We start from the raw sequence: 22416 nt of genomic DNA, 5'->3' as shown, positions 1-22416 counted from the left end.
AAAAGAAAGTATTTTCCTAGTAGCTTGCAAGCCAGCAAGTGTGATTTAACAACAACAACAACAAAAAATTATCCAGGTGCAATGTTGACTTTGTTCAACTTCTCAAAAAGACATATAGTTGAAACTTCTCAAATCCAGATAGTTGAAAAGCATGGGTGCTCCTTCCTTAAATTTAGTAAATACTTTGTGAACTGTCATCACACTCAGCACCTATTTGTAGCATGTTACTGAAATAAAAATATTAGGGGATAAATCTTAGCAAAGGTAGTACAATACTAAAATACCAGAAGGCCCTTTGGAAGGTTGTCAGCACTCTTGTCACATTTTTAGTCCCAAATAACAATTGTTCTCACCTGTCCAGGGCTTTTAGGGTTGTGCTTTCTAAGTGCTGTATATATTTTGTGCTTGTTTTCATTTCAATTGATCTTTTTGTTCAAGACTTCAGCTTTTTGCCTTCACTGTATTTGACACTCTGTAAAATCCCCTGAGAATGTATTTTGCACTGTAAAGGTTTTAGTAAGTATCTTCACTTTAGACCACAGTCTTCCAGTCTTGTATGTGATGTTCAGGCCCTGTTTCTATTGATTCAAAAGTAAAACTTCCACTGCTAACAGTGGTATTTCTAAACTCTTATTCTTTGCTAGCCAAAACCAGAAGAAAAACCATCATCCATGTCTAAATTAGTATTTGGAAAATACACCATGTCTAAGCAAGGCCACTGACTTGTTGGGAGGAGTGGGGGGAAGGTTTCCAGGCAAGGGTGACTTGAATTTGTGGTAGCAAGGAGTACTCAATTTGCAGTGGACCTACATATTTTAAAACACAAGGTTGCTGGTCCACAGTGCTTTCATGTGACAGTGCTTGTTTGGGGAGAGATTAGAAGATACTGCATGGTTTCTTTTTTACTTGCTTGAGTTAATTAAACCTGTTATCAGCAATCAGTTATTATCACCATTTAACCTTCAGCGGTAAAGTGAGCTTTTCAATCCAGTTTTAAAATGTCTTGACTTGGGGAAGTGGCAGTGATAACTATTAGCTTTGTCTAAGTTGGTAGAAGTTAGGTCCTTCACTTTCCTGGGATTTGGCTGGCACCTTTGAAGAGTGAGATTTTCCCCCTCATAGGATTTGGTTTGGAGTTGCCCTGCTGCCCAGAAGGGCACTTTGGATGAGTACTTGGCCAGTTCAGTGCTAGTCCTGCACCCTGATGCGCACTTTGCAAACCTCAGCTGTGATTACTGACTTCTTTGCCTCAGCCCTGCAGGTGGAACAGCTGATACAAATGTCTTGGCTGATGAAATATTCCTACATATTCGTACTGGCAGGTTTAAAGGGCACCTGTGCTGCCTGTATGGGGATAAGTGACCCAATCGCTCTAATCTGCCTCTGTGAACAACTCTGTAGGTTTTCAGTATGTTAGGGTTTTTCTTCTTTTTTTTTTTTCTATCACAAGTAAAATATTTGTGCTTATTTCTTTTACTAGTGAGCTCAATTCTGCTGTGTGTGAGCATGTCTCTACTCTCAGTATAGGCTCTGTGTTTGTCCTTGGCTATGCCTTGTTTCTTTTATTAGTTCTACTGCCCCCAAAGAACTCAGTTGCTTGGGGATTTTGGGGGTCTATTGTGTGAAGCTAGTCTTGACAATTCTTTTGGCCTAAAGTTTAAAGAAGACAATGCCAAAACTGGGGAATCTGAGTGTCCAAATCTCACATTTGTTGGATTGAAAAAGCCACATCTGGACAAAAGGAAGTGTTTTCAGACCTGAAAACTCTTAACACACATGCGCCCCCAGTTCAACCTCTGGAGAATCCAGAAGTTCCTCATGAATTGCATTACAAGAGACAGCTTTATTTGATGGACTAGCATCTTTTAACTCAGACAAGACAGCTTTTGCTAATAAAGGCCTTGCCTTCACAGAAAGCATAGGCAGCGTATATCTGCAGAACACTTTTTCTGCAGTTGCATTTTATACCAGGTCCCTATTAACATGACTGTTAATTTATTTTCCTGAGAAAACAAAGCTTATGTTATAATGCTGTTTGCTCACAGTTTTACCCTTGTCCCAAAGATTTCAATCTACCTGACTGTTTTAACAAAACTTAACAGTGGAGAAGAGAAAGGTTTCACAGAAACTGGCATCACAGGGAACTCCTCTTAATGATGCTCTGGAAAAAACACCTACAAATGTGCCCTGTGCATTTGCTCAGCTTCAGAGCACCCATGCAGGTATGGAGCCTTGAGAGACAAATACAGAAGGAAAATGGCTGATTTAGGTCCACTACTGCAAAACTAGGGCATTTGTGTGTGTTGGCAGGGCTACTCCCCTTCTGTCACATGCCACAGCAGTATATGCTTGGCAAAACTAATAATGTGGATCAGATCAGGGGGAATGTAAAAGAAGTTATAGAACAAACCATAGGCCAACTGTTGGGAAGATTTCGGGTTCTGAGTCTGGCCTCCTGCAATGTCATTAGGCTCTGATACATAACCTGTGCTGTGTAAGTCTGAATAGTGCATATGCTCAAGGTAGTGCTGCGGTAGTGATGTATGACCAGGAGGAAATTCAGCCAAACAGCATTGGCAAAAAACATATAACCACACTTACTGCACAGCTGTTCCTCATGTTAAAAGGAGGTACAAAACCAGCTGTGTGTTCAACAGAAAAGGAGCTGATTTTTTCTAGGTATGTCAATAGCTGCTGTATCAAATAAATGAAACTTGGCAAACCAGGTGTAGCCTTCAGTGTAAGTGAATGAGTGAGCGGTGAGGGGTGAGTGGTCTTCAACCTAACTGTGGAGCAGAAGTGAAAACTTAAGTAGAGACTCTTTTTGCTCAAAGACCTGGGCACAGCTGAGGATGCTGGCACCAGCGTTTGCTCTGATCACACAAACAGCTGGCCTGCCCTTTGCTCTGTTCTCTTGTCTACCTTCTCAGTATATAAAACCAAGCATGAGTGTAATCAGCTGTGGGAAGGAGAATACCATTAGTAATTATGCTCAAACTATCTACTTACTCTTAGTTGGCAGACTTAGAGCTGAACCAGAGAATGTGTTCAGTTCCCATCCCTGACTAAAGAGCTGGTGAATTACTGAATTCTTCCAATAAGTCATTCCACAGGACCTCCTGTTCTCTTCTGTCAGGCAGTGCTTCAGAATCTCAGCAAAGTGCCAGATACTGTAGAGAATAATCCTAAAGTCATGGGGGTAAGAACAGCAAATTAGCTTGAGGTGTATGGTATTCTTCCTCAGCCCTGTTGTCCTGGAATGGGGAGAAAGGAGTTGAAAGGATGTGTTAGGAGAATGCAAACTGGCCAAGCATTAAAGGATTCACAAACTGTAACTGTGTGTGAAGCATGTCTTCATAGCTGTTTGTAATTTTCTTGGAGCAAGTTCTCTCTTGGCCCTTCTCAGCCTTTGACACTAAAGGTAAAGAATGTATACCCTGGTGAAATTCAAGCGGGGAAATCCAAGTGAATAAAAAGCTAGTTTCCAAAAGTATAGTTTTGTTGCAGCCATTTGACATGCAGCTAGTATTTTTGGTCCTGGTTTATTGATGAAATGTTTTTGATTGATAGGCAAAGTGCAAGCTTACACTTTGACATTTAGGCTTTTTCAGTGTTACGTTTGCAGGCTTAACTACTATTAGTTTTATTGATAAGGGAGAATTTAGCTGTGTAACCTGCAGCATGCTTGTACGCTATTTTCTGCAAAGTACAAGTGTAATACAAGCATGCAGAATGTTGCATATAGACATGTATGTGCTATCACCTAGCTTGTTTCCACCAGTGGTTGTTTTTTTTTCTTGATTGTTCATCTTCTTGGAGAGGGTCACAGCTCTGGATGTTCAGCATGACTGACGTTGTGTTGTTTACTTCACCTACCCCTAGCAGTCTAAATATTGGATGTCTACACTAATTCAGTCTTCACTAATTGGAATAAAGCCTGGGTGCCTAGGGGATGATTCATCTCCTCTGCCTTGGAGAGATGCTCTGCAGCAGTGTGCCTGTGAGACATTACCGGTAGAACGGGATGGGTAACTCTCTGAAGTGGCCTGTCTCCTCAGCCCAGGCTGGAGCCCGTAGCCAGCAAGGCTAGACTGCTTAGCCTGGTAACTGAACTGGATTGTGCAAGGCAAGGAAGGACAGGGCTATGCACTGTATCTTTAAATGGCACTAATGAAGATGGGAAGGCTGTTAATTTAGGAGGGCATAATCCTGAGCTCCAGCTAATAGTTAAGGTATCCATTGATCAGAATGGTTGGTTCATCCTTTGGAGTCTGTTAAAAAAAAAAAAGTCTGGGAGTTGGGGACCAGCAAACCCTTCCTTATTTCCGGAGAGGCTGATCTAGGTTATAATTAAAGTTGGATTTGTACATTGCTGACATAAATAATGTGGGATATATAGGTTGCTTAGATAATTATAACTGGATAGGGTCAAACCCACACAGGGAAAATTTTCTGCCTTTAATCTGTGAAGGTTTTGTTGTTGGTTTGTTTTTTTTTTTAAGTCTGTAAAATGCTCACAAAAAAAGTAGACAAGGTGAGTAAAGTGTCAGACTTTGCTTGGAGGTTTATGAGTTTTTTATTATTTCTTTAGAAAGAGAAGTGCTTTGGAAAAAAAGTGGTGCTGGGAAAAAGACAAAGTGTAATGCATATTCAAGCCTGGGTAGGCATGAGGAAGAACTGAGCTGGATTGTTACTGTGTCTTAAGCGTGAGTTTGAGTTTTCCCATGGTGGAGTGAATTGGAATAGATTCACAGAAACACAAGGCCAGCAACAGAAGTAATTCTCACCTTCTCTTTCTGTTTGTGCTGAGCAGCTTAGAGCAATGTTGTATGTCTGATCTAACACTCTGAAAATTTGTTGCTGTGCTCCTTCTGCTTAGTCTGCTTTATGCCTTTATCAAGCTGAAAGCCTTTTGAAGTCTGTGGGTCATTTTCTTTTCTTCATATTGTATGTTGTTTTTAAATGAATTAGCTTCTTAGCTGATCTGTCACAGATTTAATTATGGTACACAGTCATGAGAGTTGCTTTTTCCTGATACTGAGCAAGGAACTTTGTTGAATAAGGAAAACAGTTGTGTACTTAATTCTAGTTTGGTCTTCTACTTTCTCTGCTTCACTTTGGAGCTACTCCAATCTTTTGTTGTTAAAAGGTTAAAGAAAAAAGTATCTGGATTAAAAGAATAGTTTTGTGTGTGACCATGAGAGTATGCAACACTCTGAAAGTGGCAGAAATGGTGTTTTCTACACTTCGCGGAAGAGGAATTGTATTCATGTATCATGGAATCCTCCTCCATACTATCCTCACCACCACCTTAAGTCAAGGAGAGAGACTTGTTATAAGTTTTAAACCTCATTTTCCTGTAATTCTTTCTTCCTGACATCTTAACACTTGGAGATGAGCCTCTTGATGTTGATACTCCTGCTCTGCTCACAGACATGTTGTTGAGAGAGGTTCATCTGTGCTCAGCAGCACTTTCTTGATGCTATTTTTTCTAACCCCTATTTTCTTTGCTTGATTCCATGGCTGTTTTGTTATATTTTCTGTGATGAAAGGTTTGGGATTACTCCCTCCCTCATTTTGCTAACAGTATACCTACAGCTACACTTCCTTCTGTAGCTTGCTCTGTACCATCCTTTAGGTAGGGATGATTTTAGATAATAGTAAATATGGCAGTATTCTCCTTGCTCTAGGCTCAGGGTTTGCCAGACCTTTGTACAGATGTTATATGGATAATATTCTGTGTGAACATTAGGAGTAGGTGAGAGAGTCTTGGTGAAACTTGTGCTGCTTTTTTCCCCCATCCTGTGGAAGGTGCTTTCTCTAGCTATAGACAAGTAAGTGTTTTCTCTGCAAACATGAAATGGTTCCTTCCTGTACCCTAAACTATTTTTTGAGTTGTATTATCGATCTTTGAGGTAGTCAACTACATCTGACTATCTTGCTGGGAGGGCTGCTCAAGTATTTAAAGCCAGGAATTAGGTACTGGCTTTGCTTCTGGTAAACATGATGTCAAGTTTATGTACCTAAGTGTCCAGGTACAGGATTTCCAAGGTATTAAGCCACAAGCTGTTCCTTCCTCCTCTTCTTTCTCTCTCACTCTTGCTCTGTTTTTTTCCATCTTAAAAAAACCAAAGTAGCATAAGTGGTATATGCCACAAAAATATGTTTGTCACACTACATCACTTTGAACTGCATAACATCAAAGAAAATCAGTGCTTTGATAACTTGATTTGAAAGGATTGTAGAAATAGCCATCATTATGAATCACAACAGATAGGAATGGAAAAGATGGTGATTTTCAAACAACAAAGCTTGTAAGGTAAGGGAACATGTAAGGTGGGTGCCAGTGCCACATTCCCATCTAAAACACCCCAACCTTAAAACTGCTATGCTGTTTTTCAGAATGTGATTTACTGGAGGATATGAAGAGGAATGAGAAATACTCCGTCTAAAAATGTGTTTCTGAGGAACAAGGGAACAAACGTGGGCTCAAAGAAGGGCTGGAATAAGGAAGAAAGCAATGAATTCTGCTTGGGGAGGAAATTTTTTATAAAACCATTCTTCCTGAAGGGAAGGGAATCCAAGATTCCTTGCTGAGACCCTCCTCACCCTAAAGACCTTCAATTCTTATGGGCTGGATGTAGGGAGGAGGAGGGAAGCTCCCCCAGCACCTCTGTGCTTTGTCATTCCTCTCCTGAGGAAACTCTCTCTGTGGACTGGAATGAGTTTCTGGCTGTAGGAGGTTGCAAGAAATGAGGACTTAAAATGGTGGCTTCTTACCTGCAAACGTTTCAGTTTAGGATGATGGCAATTCAAATTGGAGTTTAGGTTATTCTTGCCTTCAGTCTAACAGGTAGGAGTTAGGGCACCAAAGCAAACAAGCAGCCTGTGGAGGGGCAGGGAGTGCACAGTGGCAGTTAGGTGAAATCAGTGTGTCGTGTCCCATTCCCATCCTCATCCGCCAGATGAGTAAGTGTTGGATAGCGGGGAATGTTTGTAAAGGCTTCAGTGCCATTGAGTTAGGAGGCTTCAGTCTGATTCAGACACAGCTTTACCAGTAATACTTCATCAGCTGGTCCAAACACACTGAGTTAGAAAATACGACATGTCATTTAGTAGTCTCTTGTTTCATCCGGTGTGAAGTAATGGCTGTATGTAATGAAGGCTAAAGTTGGAGACAGTTGATGTATGAAGATGGATGTGTCAGTGCTTTTCAGTGATAGGAAATTCAGAGGCAACTAGTGAGAAAGATTCAGATCCTCTCTGAGGGCTCTTCCCCATTTAGTTTGGGAAAGGAGAACAGTCTCTTTTGTAGATAACATTTTCTTACTCCATGAGGAGGGGAGTAGACATACTTCTCTGTTTACTTTACAGAGGGGCAAGATTTATCTCTTGTGCTTTTAAAAACATGGGCTCCATAGCAACAGTGTAAGTACCTTCTGGAAGCATCTTCCAGGGCTACTAGTCGGGCGAATGTCATGTCAGACAAACAGGACTGGTATTTCATGTCTTGGCAGCTGTTCAAAACCTTCACCTTTATGTATGAATGCATTTTAAAAATGGAAAAAATAGTTCTATATGTACTACAGAGCACTGATACTGAGCTTAGAACCAGATGAGCCTGCTGACTTCACCCATAGTAGCATAGTGGAGCCGGACTGGACAGAAACTCTTTTGACCGACTAGTCAGGAAACTGCTTTTAAAAAACAAAACAAAACAACAAAAAAAGAAAGGAAAGATGGGAAAAATGTGTGCTTTGCACAAGGGAAATACGAAGTTGTTGGCTCCCTAGTTCTGATCCCAAACCACAGTCATAGGTCATCTTTTTTTGTAACCCAGTACTGAATTGCTTGAATTGACTTTACCCTTATAAAGAGCATACCTGCATTTTTTCTGCCCTAAAAATACTGTTTTGCAAAAAGTTTTGCTAATATTTACCATATAAAAATTATTTCTATAATGATAATAGTTTACAGTCATAATGTTTGGGTTTTCTGTTTGATTGTTAGCTGAGATCACATTTTTGCATTATGTATGTTGAGTTATATGACTGGAGATACATCTTTATACTTATGCTCTGATCTTATGAATGGTAAAGGAGGAGGCATTAACATAAGTATCTCTTTCATTAATGGATCTGTTTACATACTTGCTTTTTACAAGGAACTGCATATCCTCACTTTAAAAAAAAAGGAAGAGGGGGCGATAGACATGGAGACAGGACACGTCCCACACTGATTCACTTGATAATGTGTATTGCAGAGAATCAAAGGCTAAATGGTTCTGGAGTGTGGAAGAGGAGGAAATGAACTAATTGTGTTGGTCAGGTTCATTTGATTAGAGCAGAGGGGACATGGTAGCATCAGCTAATGGGGAGAAGGAGGAGTTCGATTTTTTCCTAGAGTAGTTGAGTTGCAGTCTTTTCTCAAATCAGGATAACTTCTCCTGGGGAAAAAAAGATGCCTACGGTGGGAGAAGTTACATCATTACACTAAACAAAATCAGTTTTACTGACAGAAGCAGTCAGTCAGTTGTCTTCTACCTGAAAAACTTTGTTGAACCAATACTTTTGCTGTAAGTGATGTACAAGGCTTCTGCTAATCAGCATTACTAACCAGCTCCAGCAGAGACTGCCTGAGCATAGAGCACATGCTGGAGTGGGGCTCTAGTGCTAATTATGTCTGTAGCTGTAAATGTCATACGGGGACACTAGTATTTGAAGGAAAAGCAGAAATACCGTCATGTGTGCTGTGTCAAAGAGGTGTTAACAACCACAGACATCTCATTGTATCTTATCCAAACATTTTTAGCCTCGCTTCCTGAGCAGGTTGTTTAATGTGACTGTGCTGTCTGTCTTCAACCCTCCACTCTTTGAAACTGATGGCTTGTTTTAGTCACAGTTGAGAGAAAGACTGAGGTGTCAAATACATTGAGTTTCTACGTGTTTTGTGAAAACAGGTAGTCAGGTGAAGGAGAGCTCTGCATTAGTTCTTTCCAAGTAAAGCAGCAGCTTTTGAATACACTGCTCTACCCCAGGGACTCCATACAAGAGGACTTGGGAAGAGGCGAGGGATCCAGCTGTGAAAAAAGTTATCAGACAGACCTTGTAAGACACAGGGTAATCCCAAGTGTAAGGAAAAAAAACCACCTGCAGGAAACTGAGTTGTGTCACTACTGTTAGTCAAGGACTACTCATTCTCAGTGTGACTGCTGCTCACAGTTATTATTCATGGTGTGACTGTGGTTTGCCTTGGCTGTGCTAATTCTGGGCTGAATCGCACCTGCCAAGTCAGCAACCCTTCTGGCTGTCAGCAGGAGCTGGCTTGCACTCCTCCAGGCAGCCAGTGCTGGCCCATTCTGTTGTGGGGAGAATGGGAGCTGGCTGGAGCAAGCACACAGTACTTATGTGGTCTGGTGTTTTCTGTCTGAGCTTGAGGCCATGGTTTTCTGTAGACCATCGCTTTTACATGCCCAGTGTCTCAAAGCTGGTCTTCTGCCTTTGTTTCTTGAGAAGAAGTGCTAAGTATCCTTTGACTGCTCTCTGAACTCTTTGTCATAGATGCCCTTGTTCAGCACTTGTCCAGGAATACTGATATTTAGTGCTCTGTTTTTCAGGGAATGGCTCGTTGGTAAAATAAGTAAAAAATTTTAAAAGGGTCTCAGGTGAGGGAATAATTACTAAATTTACTGCATCCTGAGCGTGTACCTCTGGCATGGTACAAATCCAGATTTTTTTCCCCTCTCTTTTCTCCAGGCTGTCAGCGCTCCATAGGCTTGTCCAATGGGAAAGCCAAGGTGTGCAGCTACAGTGGATGGTATTACTGCAGCACCTGCCACGTGGATGACAGCTTCCTCATCCCTGCACGGCTGGTTCATAACTGGGACACTTCCAAATACAAGGTAATCTCCCTGCGAGTTGGCTTGCTAGCAAGTGAACTGAATTGCTCTATAGATAGAAGCACAGACATTACAACAGGTTGTAGTTTACAAGCATTGATTGCTAATACAGTCTTCTTTGTCCCTCTTGTCAGAATGAGCCACACTTTCTCATCAAAACGAATGTTTTCATCACAGTTTCCTTAGCCAGGCCTAAGGCCTCCAAAGGAGCAGCCACGCTCCTCTTTCTTGGTGGCATCTTTTCTATCATTGCTTATCTTGTTGTTCAAGAGACAGGGAGGGACAGAACACTGAATTCTCTCCTTTAGCCCTCATCTCTGCAGTTCTTGGCCCTTGAGGAGTAACCATTTTGTGAATACTATGGACTGTGGATTGGCACTGCTTGGTGATGAATGCTAAACTGTGAAAATGCTCCCAGGAAACTTGCATACACATGCGTGGTGTTTGCAAGGCCCAGTATGTCCTGTCTCTTGGCACGCATATTTCGAGGACACTAGGAGGACATTGCTATAGCACTTGTTTAGACCAGAGAGCCAAAAGTAACATAAAGAGAAAATTCTACAGTAGTTCACTTGTAATACAAACAGCTTTTCTAAAACTTTGTAATCTGCTATTTGCTGCTGCCTCAGTGGCTGGTTGCTGGATAGTGGCAACTGATTGCAAGCCTCAAAACATTATGCCAGCAAACACCATAGCAGTGTTGTTTTGCCATCTCGGGGACCATATGCTGAAACAGTAACAAACTCATAAGAAACCCAGACCATGCTGGAGCTTCAGACCTAGCAGCTACTGTTAGGAGAGGCTGTTTGATGTTTTGTGTCTGCGAATATTATTATTATGGGCTATTTGAAAAGGAAAAAAATAACCAATAAATGCCCTATTAGAGGAAAAGCAGCTCTCTTGAAGAAGGAAATTTGTCAGATGGGGAGATTATTAAAAGGCAGCCAGAGCCTGCCATCAGGAAAATGATAGTTTTGTGCAATGAAATGCAAGATGTCTCAGAGTTACAAAGCTCCTATGTGTGGAGACAAAAACCCCTCCCTTTCCTAGAAGCCAGGAATAAATATTTAAGAGTTCTTTCTTTGGATGCTTTTACCAAGGACTACACTTACTAGCCCACAGTAGTATCAGTAGCCCTGATATGCGGCAAGTGGATGGTAAGGCAAAGACCTCATGTCAAGCTTTCAGTAATACTGCTAAGAAAATAAACAGTTCTGTTTTCTAAACCTGCAGGGTAAAAACTACGCTCTATGATCTGTTTCCTGTGTTGCTGGTATAGGCAGTTGAGACACAAAAGGGAACAGGGCTTTCAAGTTTAAGCATTCATTGAAAACTTAATGTAGTGTAATCTCATTATAATAGTGCAGAGTTATCCATCTGTACTTTTTGTAGTCAGGCAGAACATCTGTGAGGTGATTTGGGAGCACAAGCAAATTCTGTGCAGGTACTTTACCAGTCTTTGTGCCAAAGTGCTCAGAGAAGTGAATTTGAGAAAGGAACACCATCCCTTAGGGAGGAAAACACTACATCATCTCCAGCCAGGGAGGGAAGGTGAAGAGGGCATCATGTGCCACAGTAGCAGGGTAACAACCAAGCTGAGATCACTGGTTGGATCTCCTCAACTCTGTCCCGCCCATGTATGGCATTAAAATAACAGGTAGTTCTTGTTGCTTTTGTGACATCTTTGGCTTTTTCCTCTTCCCATTCAATTCTGTATATATTATGTGCTTTTATTTTTGTCCCCGCTATACCTCCATGGGAACTAAGCAGTATTTTTCTGAGGTAGAACACATACTGCCTGCACTTTCCTCCACATCTCCTTTCTTCATTCAGAGATAAGGTCTCATATTTATTTCTTCTGTGTTGTAGTCTAAAAGGCAGCTTAGTGCTGGCTGATGCACTCAGCAGTTATACTGAAACGTCATGATTCCTTAGTAGTTTATTGATTAAATGTGCTGATTTGGCAAAGACAGATACCTTGTCCCACTTCCTTGATGTGATCTTTGTACTAATAATTTTCTTCGGGCTCATTTTTAAAGGAAGATACTTAATTTGTCAGCATTTCACCTCCTGTAATTGTCCAGTGAGCCTACACAAAACTCTGCAGCAACATCCCAAAATGAAGCTAAACAACACAGCTTCTCCTAAATGCACAGCCCTGCCCCTCACAGGTAGCACAGCAATGCCTGAAAGTGGAGCTACTGCCATGGGTGACTTGCTCCTGGCTGGACTCGTAGCATACCCCTGAGGGGTCCTGCAGGAAATAAGCACATACCACATTTGATGGTCAGAACTGAAACAGGGCTTCAGTCTCCAAAAGCTTCTGTGTTTCACAGTCTGAAATGTGCCTGTCAGTCCACCAAATGGAAGCAAAGCGAATGAAGAGTTTGAAAACCTGCACTCCTTCCCTTTGCCACCTTTTCTCCACCTCTTCAGGGGTTTCTGGGGCTTGTCCTATCTGTCTCTGGCAAAGCAAGCACCAGTAGGTACTCTAGGACATGAGCTTTTAAATGACACAGTGTCATTTGGTATGTTTCTCTTATGTTTGACGGACTAGTAGACATCTGAGCAGCCACTGTAAACTGTTGCATCTATTAAGTTTTGCTAATAGAGCGGTTCTCATCTGCTTTTGGCAAGACAGGTCATGAAAAAACAGAAGTAGTAGAAGTCTATAGAGCTGTGTCTTCCCATACCCAGGATCTTGAAAAACAACAGTGCACTTAACACCTGAAAGCACATGGGTAGGAAAAATAAAATCCACTTGACTGCAATAAAAGCTCTTTGAAAGGACTTGGCAGTTAGGCATGTTTTTTCTGTCATGACCAAAGCAGCAGGTTCAGTTCCCCAGTCCACTTTTTTTTTTCCTATATCCCTACTGTTTTCATGTTTGTGTTTTTCACATGTTTATGCGCTGGGAAAAGTAAAGAGATAATCTTGTAAACATCCTTTCTTCCTTTTACTTAGGCCAACTGTTCTCCCCCTTTGCGGGCAAAAACCAGTAAGCATTGCAGTTTGGTTCAGGTGGCTTCCAGTCTGCACAAAATGCCAGACAAACACAGCAGGAAATGTACTCGGTGTGCCAGAAGTCTTCAAGGGAAGCTGACTTCTGGTAAATTGAATTCTGAACTATAAGTTTGTAGCCTCTAGAAAAGAAAGCTCTGGAAATGTTAGAATCTGTCCTTGTATGACATTTAAAGCTAAAACCCTGTTGCAGTTTGCATCTTCTCACTCCTTCTGGCTTATTTAGTAAGGTTGTATAGTCTGCTCAGTAAAACTGGTGGACTGTGAGTATGCTAGTACATGTACTAGAATGTTGGCTGATAGCAAGCTGAATAATTATGATGGCTTGACCCTCCCCCTTATAAGACTGCATTTCAGTTTCTTGTAACTTTGCTGTGGTTGACAATGTGGGTTAATGTTTTATATGACCTGTGTGCCTATGTCAGGCACGCAGAGTGAACTGACACCTACCTGTCAGCCAGTAATGTTGGGCAAAGCTATTTTTCCTGCAATCAACACTCCACAGGTACATTGTATTGGCAAAGAGGGAGAAGGGTTTGCTGTGCTCCTCTCTACTCAGAGGATGCATTCAGACCCTGCAGCACCAGAGCCGCACGTTATTACTTCGTCATGATAGGGCACATGTATTGCAGAGTCACTCAGGTGACCTCAGTTCTGGCATTTTTTTGTTTCTGTACTCTTAATGTTGCAGCCTCAGGAGGGTTGCACGGGTGTGGGTGTAGTCCTCAGATAGTAATTGCCTTCTGGTTCCCAAGACAGCAGGACAGGTGGATAAAGAGCCCATCACTTCAGCAGGGGTTTAAAGTAAGGAAATAAGGCTACAAAGACATCACTGGGCACCAGGTCCTCCTGGTGGGAGGTGCTAGTCACTGTACCAAGCAGTCATGTGCCTCCCAGGGAATCACTGAATAGATGGCTTGATTTGCCAGTTGGTGGAAGAGAAGTAATATCTACTGTAGATACAGCAGTTGTCAAGGGATTGCTGAGATATTAGAGGCAAAAAGCTTTATGTTTGTAAAAGCAGGTTGTTTGACTGTAGTCTCTTTGGTGCACTGCAGTTAGCATGTCTAATAAAACAGCAGCTTTGCTAGTATTAGAAAACTTGACATACTTGGGGTTTGTAGAGTTTTGTCATAAAAAAAAAAATCCAAGTTGCCTGTGTTGTTCCTTACGCAGCATGTTACATGTGCTTCCATTCAGACAGCACAATTCCTTGTATGTGTATTACTTTTTTAAAAAAAGGGGAGGACAGGGGCTGGGGAGGAAAAAAAGAAATGAGTGGGATGCTTAATACAAATAGGTGCGATATTTAATACAGCTTCAGGGTCTGGGAAACTATGGTCTACTGTATTTAAAAATTATACATTGTATTATCTGTGTAGTTATTGGTGGGAAGGCTGGCCTCTTGGCATTATCTCTTTTATTTTTGTTATGCATTGTGAAAAGGTTGCATGGGGGGCTAGCTTTCCCTGTAAGCAGCTAGTGACTCCTGTAGCTAGTAATGTTTTCTAGTTTTGGAAGTGGTGCTGTTTATAAGGATGTATATTGCTTTTACCTACTTCCTACCTTACAGCACCAGAAGGGAAATAACATCCTAAATCTGAAGAGGCTATGGTAAGCCCTTTCTCCTTTTGTTAGCTTAAATCATCCCTCCTTCGACTCAGTGTAAACAGTGATTAAAAAAGGTCCAGGAGGACTAATTGAATTGTGGAACAAATAGTATTTCTGTAACACAGTTTCAAGTGATTTGCAGCTCATTTCAGATAATCCCATCTTCTCTTTTCCAGCTGTGATAAAACGCAGAAATAAGGAATGAGAGGGGGAATTTGGCCTTCTCACCTCAGAAACAGGAGTATCTTTTCTAGTGGGAACAAAAGTCCCGTTAATTTATCAAGATTACAGTAGCTCTTTGCAGGTGGAGATAGAACAGAGCACTATCGTGAAAAAGGCATAAGAAAAATATCTTGCAGATGAAACACTGGGACTGAGCAATACTACAGTAAAATTCAACTTTATCTGTATTCATATTTTAAAAAACCCCAACTTGATAGATATGCTTCTCATTATTTTCTTTTTACACATTTTTAACCATATTGGCTGAGCATGAAACAAACGGGAGTAGTACTTTACACTGGACTTCTATACCCTGGGATAGTACAATGTGATGGGATTTGCAGTGTGTGTTTCCTTTTCTGATGTTGTGCTTTTGCATTTACTAATCACTTTCTACTTGCCAAGCAGCAAACAAACAGAAAAATATTAACAGGAAGAAACTTGGTAATCAGTTTTTAGACTTGAAAGACATCTAAGCTCTGAAGCTCTGTTACCCTGCAGTGAAAATATGTGTGGCTGAAAATACTGCTGTACTTTGGGTAAATAAGCAACTATCTTCTACACTCAACTCTGATGGGCTTGATGAAGTTTGACTTGGCTATCAGCAGAGAGTTGGATCTCTCTCAGCTCTGTCTTATTCTGTAATTGTTAACAGAGTAAGTTTTCAGATGCAGAGAATAGCTGACAGATCACAGAGGGGAAGATCTGCTTTAAAAGAGTTGGGAGGAAAGCCTAGTCAAACTGGTTACTTTATTTTTCAGGTATCAAAGCAAGCCAAAGAGTTCCTGGAATATGTTTATGAGGAGCCATTGATTGATATCCAGCAGGAAAATCCCATGTTGTACAAGCATGTTGAACCTCTGGCAACTGTTGTCCGCCTGAGACAGCAGCTGAAATCTCTCCGAGCCTATTTGTTCAGCTGCAGAGCAGCAGTGGCCGAAGATCTGCGTAGAAGGTAAGAACCACAGACAATGTACAGCACAGGGATGTAGTTTCCTTGTCATATTGCTTTCCTCTTGTTTTATTTTTCCTCACAAGCTAGTTCTGAAGGTATTATCTGTTTAGAAAGATGTTGTACTTGTATCTGACGTCCCTGGGTTATCTGCTGCCAAAGAAAATGGTTTTATAGGGTCTGAATATGTGAAATTGATCTTGACAGCTATTAGCCCAGGGGTCACACATTGTTGTGAGCATCTTTTCCTCAGGCTTCCTGGCTGTGCATGAGTATTTTCAGTCAGGTGTGCTACGTTGTGCTCCCTGCCATGGCATTGCAGTGTAGTAGCCACTTCTGAGACCTTTGAAGCACCTCACAGTATGGCAAAGCATGAAAGAGGCCAGCATCAACTGCCTGCCCAGCGCTTCTGCCCTCTTCTGTGACACGATCTCATACAAAGGCAGAGGCCAGATGTAGTCCTGTGGCGCGTGACCCAGCATATGATTTATGTGACACCAGAGCGGTTGTGCTCTTGCTCAGCCCCTGTCTTTTCCATCCATGACATGGCTACGCTGAGTGTTTTGTTTATTGGAAAACACATGGTCACAGCTCAGCAGAAGGTCTTTCATATTGAGTTTTCTGTGGTGGAAACAGTAGTTTTATAAAAAGTGAATTTAATTTTAGAATTGCTGTATCTTAGTCCATTGAGCTGCTACTGCAGTTTTCTTAAAAGCTGAAAATGAACGATCTTCTTAAAACTATCAAGCCACAGTTGTGACCTTAAAGCCAAGTTACTTTTGTTGTGCATCTCCAGAAGAGATGGGGATGTCTCTGCCCATGCCCTGTGGTGAGGTGAGTGGCTCCAGGCACATGCAGCTGTCCTGATGGTAAATGCATGTGTAAGCATTTGTATATCCCAAGTTTGTAAGAAGGACAAGACTGCAAATATGAAAGCCACTGCTTTGAAATTATGAGCTGCCAAAGGGCAAGAAAGCAGGTGGCATCACTGACCATATTTTGAGCATGGTGTTTTGGAGGTAGGGGACCTGAATTCTCTGGGAGGAAGAAGAGGCTGAACTAGTGCTTTTATCTCAGGTGAGGAGTGAGGCAGTCTGCTATTTGGTGTGTAACCTATGTCATTGCTTTGATGAACTACCTAGAACAACTAAGAGAAGGACATAGCAACAGGTTTCTGGAGAGCACTACTGAGTTCTTGTATCAGACCCACTGTGTTAATATGTGTTTGTGCCTTATTGATCAGTTCCTATTATTTGATAGGGCAGCTTACAGCATTTTAAAAATTAGGATGATTCTTCTTTTATTCTAGAGAATGGTATTACCTTGCAGAACTGTTTTGCTATTCAGTTATAGTAACTTTCCTGTGCCATCCTTTTCAACTGCAGTAAACCTGAAAGGAGAATAAGATTTGTGAAGGTTGTCATTCAGAAAAAATGTCAGAAAAGAAATTATGCTTTCTGATTAATGCTGAAGAAAAGAATGCCCTGGTTAAAATAGACAGGAAGAGGCACAAGACTGGATGGACTTGGGTAAGAGAGTGAAAGAAGAGAGATCACAGGAGGCCTAAACAGAGAAATCAATGGACTAGTGACAAAGGGATGAGGGAAAGCCAGAAGGAGATTCAAAGAGGGAAGGAATCTTAGGAAATGAGCAGTTAATGAAGAAACCAGGACAAAGGGGGAGCCCCAAAACCTGCCTCCAAAAAGGAGAGATGACAAGTGCTGAGGAATTGGAGAAACTAGGGAATGGACAAAAATTAGCACAGAAATGTGTGCATGGTCTTTTCTTTGGGCGGCGAGGGAAGAAAAAAACTCCCTGTATCAAAATGGAACTGGGAAATACTCTAAATTCTTATCTAAGGGTTCCTTCACACTTTCTCAAATTAAAGCTCTCAGTGGTGCAGGGGAGGACCCCAGCCCAAGGGTTTGCTTTTGTACCAGGGAAGCATCTTCAGTTTGATAGGACTTGTTAAAAGTGCTGTTAAAGCCACTGAAGTAATGTACAAAACACATCTTACAGTCCAGCACCTTCTTGGTCTCTGAAGTCTCTGTTGGGGTGGGTTTGGTGTTCAGTTAGTCCCTCAGATCTCCCCTAACTGGTCTGCAGAGATGGAAAGCAAGAATTCTTTTCCCAGGAGTTATTCCTTGCTTAAAACTGGTTCCAATAGCTTTGCTTTCTGCATGTAATATCAGTGTGCAGACATTCACTATCAATGTGATGGCTTTATAGAGCACAGCTGAAAAGTAAACAAAGAAAATATGCGATTTAAATTTTGCTTGGGCTCATCAGATGGGTAAGTTGTAAGAAAAAGAGGAGTTTAAACAATATGGTGAGACAGCACTCCTAAATTTAGTACTGTTTCCTAGTTAGAAATGAAAGACTGGGGGAGAGAATCCAGTTATCTGTCCTGCTCTAAAGACATTCTTTTTCTGCTTGGTCTTCACCTTAGTATGTGAATGACTATTAATCACAAGAAAGTGAACACAGCATCTTGAAGACCTGTCAGACCCGTATAAACAGACTGAAACAAACTGTTACTATTGCTGTCTAGGGAGAACTAAAAACAGACTGATTAATTGTATTGGCACCTTGCTGCCTTTGGGACACAGATAGAACCTGCCTTATTAGGGAAAAGCAGATCACACTGAGGTTTCTTTTATTAATACTATTTGCATTATCATCTTTAAATCTATACCTTGCTCTTGAATCACATTGTAAAATGGAGATGACAATGAAGTTGGAAACTTGGTGTCCTCTGGGAAGACAAAACTGTTTACAGTGCTTACAAGTCACTTTTTCTGAAGAATTCCAGATGGCTATAAACCAGGTTAGCTCAGGATCCAATTGGCTTAAATGTGGAAATGTTATTTGTAATGCTTGGTGTGCATAGATAGGTACTTTGGGAACTTTGAAACTTGGCATCTAGCAGAGAACTCAGGGCTGAATCACACTGTGAACTTTGAAGAAGCAAGTGACTAAGTAGAAAGAAAAGAAGAAGAAAAGAGAGAAAGGAAAAGAAGCAGAAGCAATCCAGAAAGTAGCTAGAAGGTTCACAATAAAAGTGGTCTTCATCAGTTATAATGATTTGTTCTCACCTCTTGCTCCACCGGCTTCTAAGCTCTTTTTATATTTGCAAGGGAAAAAAATAAAGGAACTCAGACTTGGCTGGAAGGAGAAATAAGGCCCTCCACCGGTGCACATCAGCAGCGTTCCTCTGAGATTAGCCAGCTGAGGCTCTGAGCCTGTTGCTGAGCTCCCTGTTTTACAAGGGATGTTGTTATGCCTAGTTTGCTGTGGCTGTCACTTCATTATTGCAACAGACATAATTTGCCTCAAATGTCTTTACCCAACAAGTTCTCTCTTGTTTTGGTTGCCTTGCTTATGTGGATGCTGTTCAGGCAGAAATGCACAAGACCGAAACCTAGAGATGACACAGAATTAGTCCAAGTGGAGCTGTACAGATCCCATACACCACTTGTAGATTGTGGGATGAGGAATGATGAATGAATGGCACAGGTAAACATGAGGGAGTCAATAAAATTGATAGCTGGGAAAGAGCAAAAATCTCCCAAGTCTATTAAATAATGAGGTTATTCTGTGAAGCCATGCTGAATGATGCAAATTTTATTCTGGTTTTGTTTTTCTCCTTTTATCTCTAGGCATATGACACACTAACAGTGTGTCTGTGTGCCACAGCCTCTTTTCCTCTGGTCTTGTCATGGTTGCAGTCTTTTCAGGTCAAGGAACTGTCAGAACGAATTTTTGGGGAAGTTTTCAAGCACCTTCATGTCTACTGTAGGGTAGGCTAACCCAGGTCAACGTTGGAGCGAGCTCTGGGCTCTCTGCTCTCTCAGCTATATACGTAAACTTGCGGTTCGGATGTTGCTAGCCCGGATATTTTAGGCAGATGGCATTGACACAAGGTAAATGTTCTGCAGCACGTTCCCCTATGCATTAGTGCTCATTGCAGTGCCCTTGCTCTTTAAGTAAATCTTCTGAATGGTGGTGAGAAACTACATGGAAAAATTTCCCTTGTTACTCATCTCTGTCTAATACTATTTGTCTATCAGCTCAGAACAGCAATACATCAGTTTTACCCTAGCAAAGCTGCAGTGCTGGATGCGTTACTTAGCATCTTACAGGAAGAACAAATTAGAGCTTGCTGTTGCAGCAGGAGGTTAAAGGTACACCTCCAGGGCCAGAGATGGTCCTGGCTGAGCCTGCCGGTGTGTCAGCATGCTGTGAAACAAGCCCAAATTCAGTTATGCTGAACAATAGAGTCCTGTCACTTCCTACAGTGAGACCTTAGACACATCACTTCTGACACAGGAGTAGATTACTTTCAAAATATTTGTGTGGCAATTGGGGAACCTGTCTAAACACATCACAGGAATCTTGATTGATCTTATGCAATCACTATACCACCAAATACCTCACGTATGTGAAGCTGGGGCTATGTCATCTTTCAGGCCAAGGACAACAGAAGGTCATTAAGTCATGTCCACACTGTCAAAGGACACTGTTTTCTCCATTTTCTTCACAATGGGTAGGCCATTTGGAGAGTGGAAAATCCCAGAGCAGAAGAAAGACACAACTTGTGAAAGCAATAGACTGCAAAAATAAAGTTTGAGCAGGGAAGGAACAGAAGGATGTGGGGGTTAATTCAGTCTTCTGAGTTAACAGCAAGACCTCCATAAGAAGAAAATTTTTTGCAGGGGTGATTGGAAAGAGAGCAAGAGAGAAACTCATTCAAAGTGGATATCTGGATATCCTGAGGGGATCCAGTGTTAAGACCCAAAACCACCCCAAAGTGAGGAAAGGTGGGAAAATAGATGCAGAGAAGGATGCATGAGCCATTTGTTGTTTTATATAGATCCTGCATGTGTGTAGTCATTGCGGTAGCTGAAATAAAGCATACCTGTTGATGGAGCTCTTACAGACTACCTCTTTCCTTCAATTCTTGTGTCTTTTTGAAGAAGTAACTGTGTATGCAGGGTCCCTACAAATTAACATCTGAAAAAGCATTTGGCTAAAACTGTAGGGGATGGAGTTAAGGTGAACTTTGAGCTTTTGTTTCAGTGAGGGGTAATAAACAGAGTTACAGAGGAGCAACAGGAGGTGTGCCAGAGCGGCCAGGGTGCAGGCAGAATTGTTGTCTGTTCCAGCCAAGGGAAGGTTAAAAGCACAAGCCAATGCTCTACCATTGTACGCATCCAGCTGAGGAAGCATGCCAGCATATATATGATGTTTTCCAGAGGACAGGTGGGCCTTTCAGTTCATGTTAGCATTTTCCAGTCTAGGGATGCACACCTGCATCTCCTTGTCACGTAGATCAGTAATAATAGACATCTTTCAAAATGGTAGTTTCCATTCACCTTTTGAGATGAAAAACATAATGATTTAAAAAGAAGTTCCTATCAGATGTGGCTATCATGGTAAATATGACTTGTGCCATTTTTATCCCCGTGTTTTTATATCCAAACTTCCAGCAACAAACTGCAAGTATTCAAAAGTGCCTGACAAGAACAGAGAGCATTTTCTTATTCTTCATTTCAAGTTAATTAGAGGATCGAAGCTATTTTAATTTCAAAATGAAGCTGTGTGCCTCTAATTCTCTGCATCCTGCTTTTAGTGACAGCAGTACTTGATTTCTGAGTTTGGTCTGTAGTGATTCTTGTCTTTCACAATGTTACCATAACCTTGCTCAAGTAACCACAAAGGAGAGAGAGTTAGTGTACTGCATTTTAGTTGAAAGTTTATATACTGGTTCAGGATTGCTGATGGATGATAAGAGTAACTGTTTTAACATAGGGATGATCATGGGGAATTTCATAACAACACGAAATAATACCTTACCTGGACATGCTTGCTAATAAATCTAGCACTTAGTGTGGGCTGAAGATATTTAGGAATGGTTGCTCCCAGAACATAACCAGAAGAGTGTTCATACCTCACAAATGCAAAATGGTTCACAAACACTTTTTAGCCAAATACACAGAATTAGAAAAAAAATCATTAATCTGGTATAATACTATAAGAATTAAATAACCAGTGGTTTATTTAAAATTAATTAATGTATTATTACCTGTTGACTTTCAAATCACGAGGTTTCCCAGGGCCCCATTTCCCTGAGTAACTTTTTTGGCTGGAAAGTTGGGGTTCTCCTCTCCCAACATACTTCCAGGAGCTGAGATTTCCCAGGAAATGCAAAATCAAAAGCCTGAATAAAACTGCAAGAATTAGCAACACTGGAAAAAAAATCTTACCATTACCCCTCACCTCTGATGCTGTTCTCTACCTGAAATTAACAGATTCCATGTCAAATGAATCGCAAGAGATGTTATTTACCCTGCCACATGTATTTGGGATAACTGGCCATTCACCAGTATCCCTCTGTACTGTAAATCAAATCGTAACTCGGAAAAATTTGAGCTCCTGTCAGTGAGGTCAGGGCACAGCTGGTGGTGGTGCACACTGCAGGGACTTCAGAGGTCCTCTTCTCTAGGGGTAAAAAAATGGGACCAGCGGTAATCAGCATGTGCTTGCCTGTCAGCTCCTTCAGTTTGCAGCCTGGTGCAGTAGCTTGAAATTAAATTGGTGTGGCGTAAGTTGCAGTGCCAGGGTATGAACTGTGCTGGCTGAGGACACGGACTTGGTACCTGGAGTGCTGTGCCAGCTGTGGGTGTAGCAGCTTCCTGCAGAGGGCTGGAGG

At 41.5% G+C, this 22416-nt stretch overlaps 1 protein-coding gene across 1 annotated transcript in view; it reads left to right on the top strand.

Moving 5' to 3' along the window:
• Positions 1-22416, top strand: part of PLEKHM3 (pleckstrin homology domain containing M3) — an 80159-nt gene that overhangs the window by 17629 nt on the left and 40114 nt on the right. The window contains exons 3-4 of the mRNA XM_026853257.1: positions 9756-9901; positions 15514-15707. Coding sequence (XP_026709058.1) covers positions 9756-9901; positions 15514-15707 — 340 coding nt within the window. The remainder of the gene's footprint in view (positions 1-9755; positions 9902-15513; positions 15708-22416) is intronic.

This window comes from Athene cunicularia (assembly GCF_003259725.1).
Source record: "Athene cunicularia isolate RWA chromosome 7 unlocalized genomic scaffold, athCun1 chr7_part2, whole genome shotgun sequence".
Lineage (NCBI taxonomy): Eukaryota > Metazoa > Chordata > Aves > Strigiformes > Strigidae > Athene > Athene cunicularia.
Note: the sequence above shows the minus strand (reverse complement) of the source record. Positions and strands in the feature narration are given on the sequence as shown.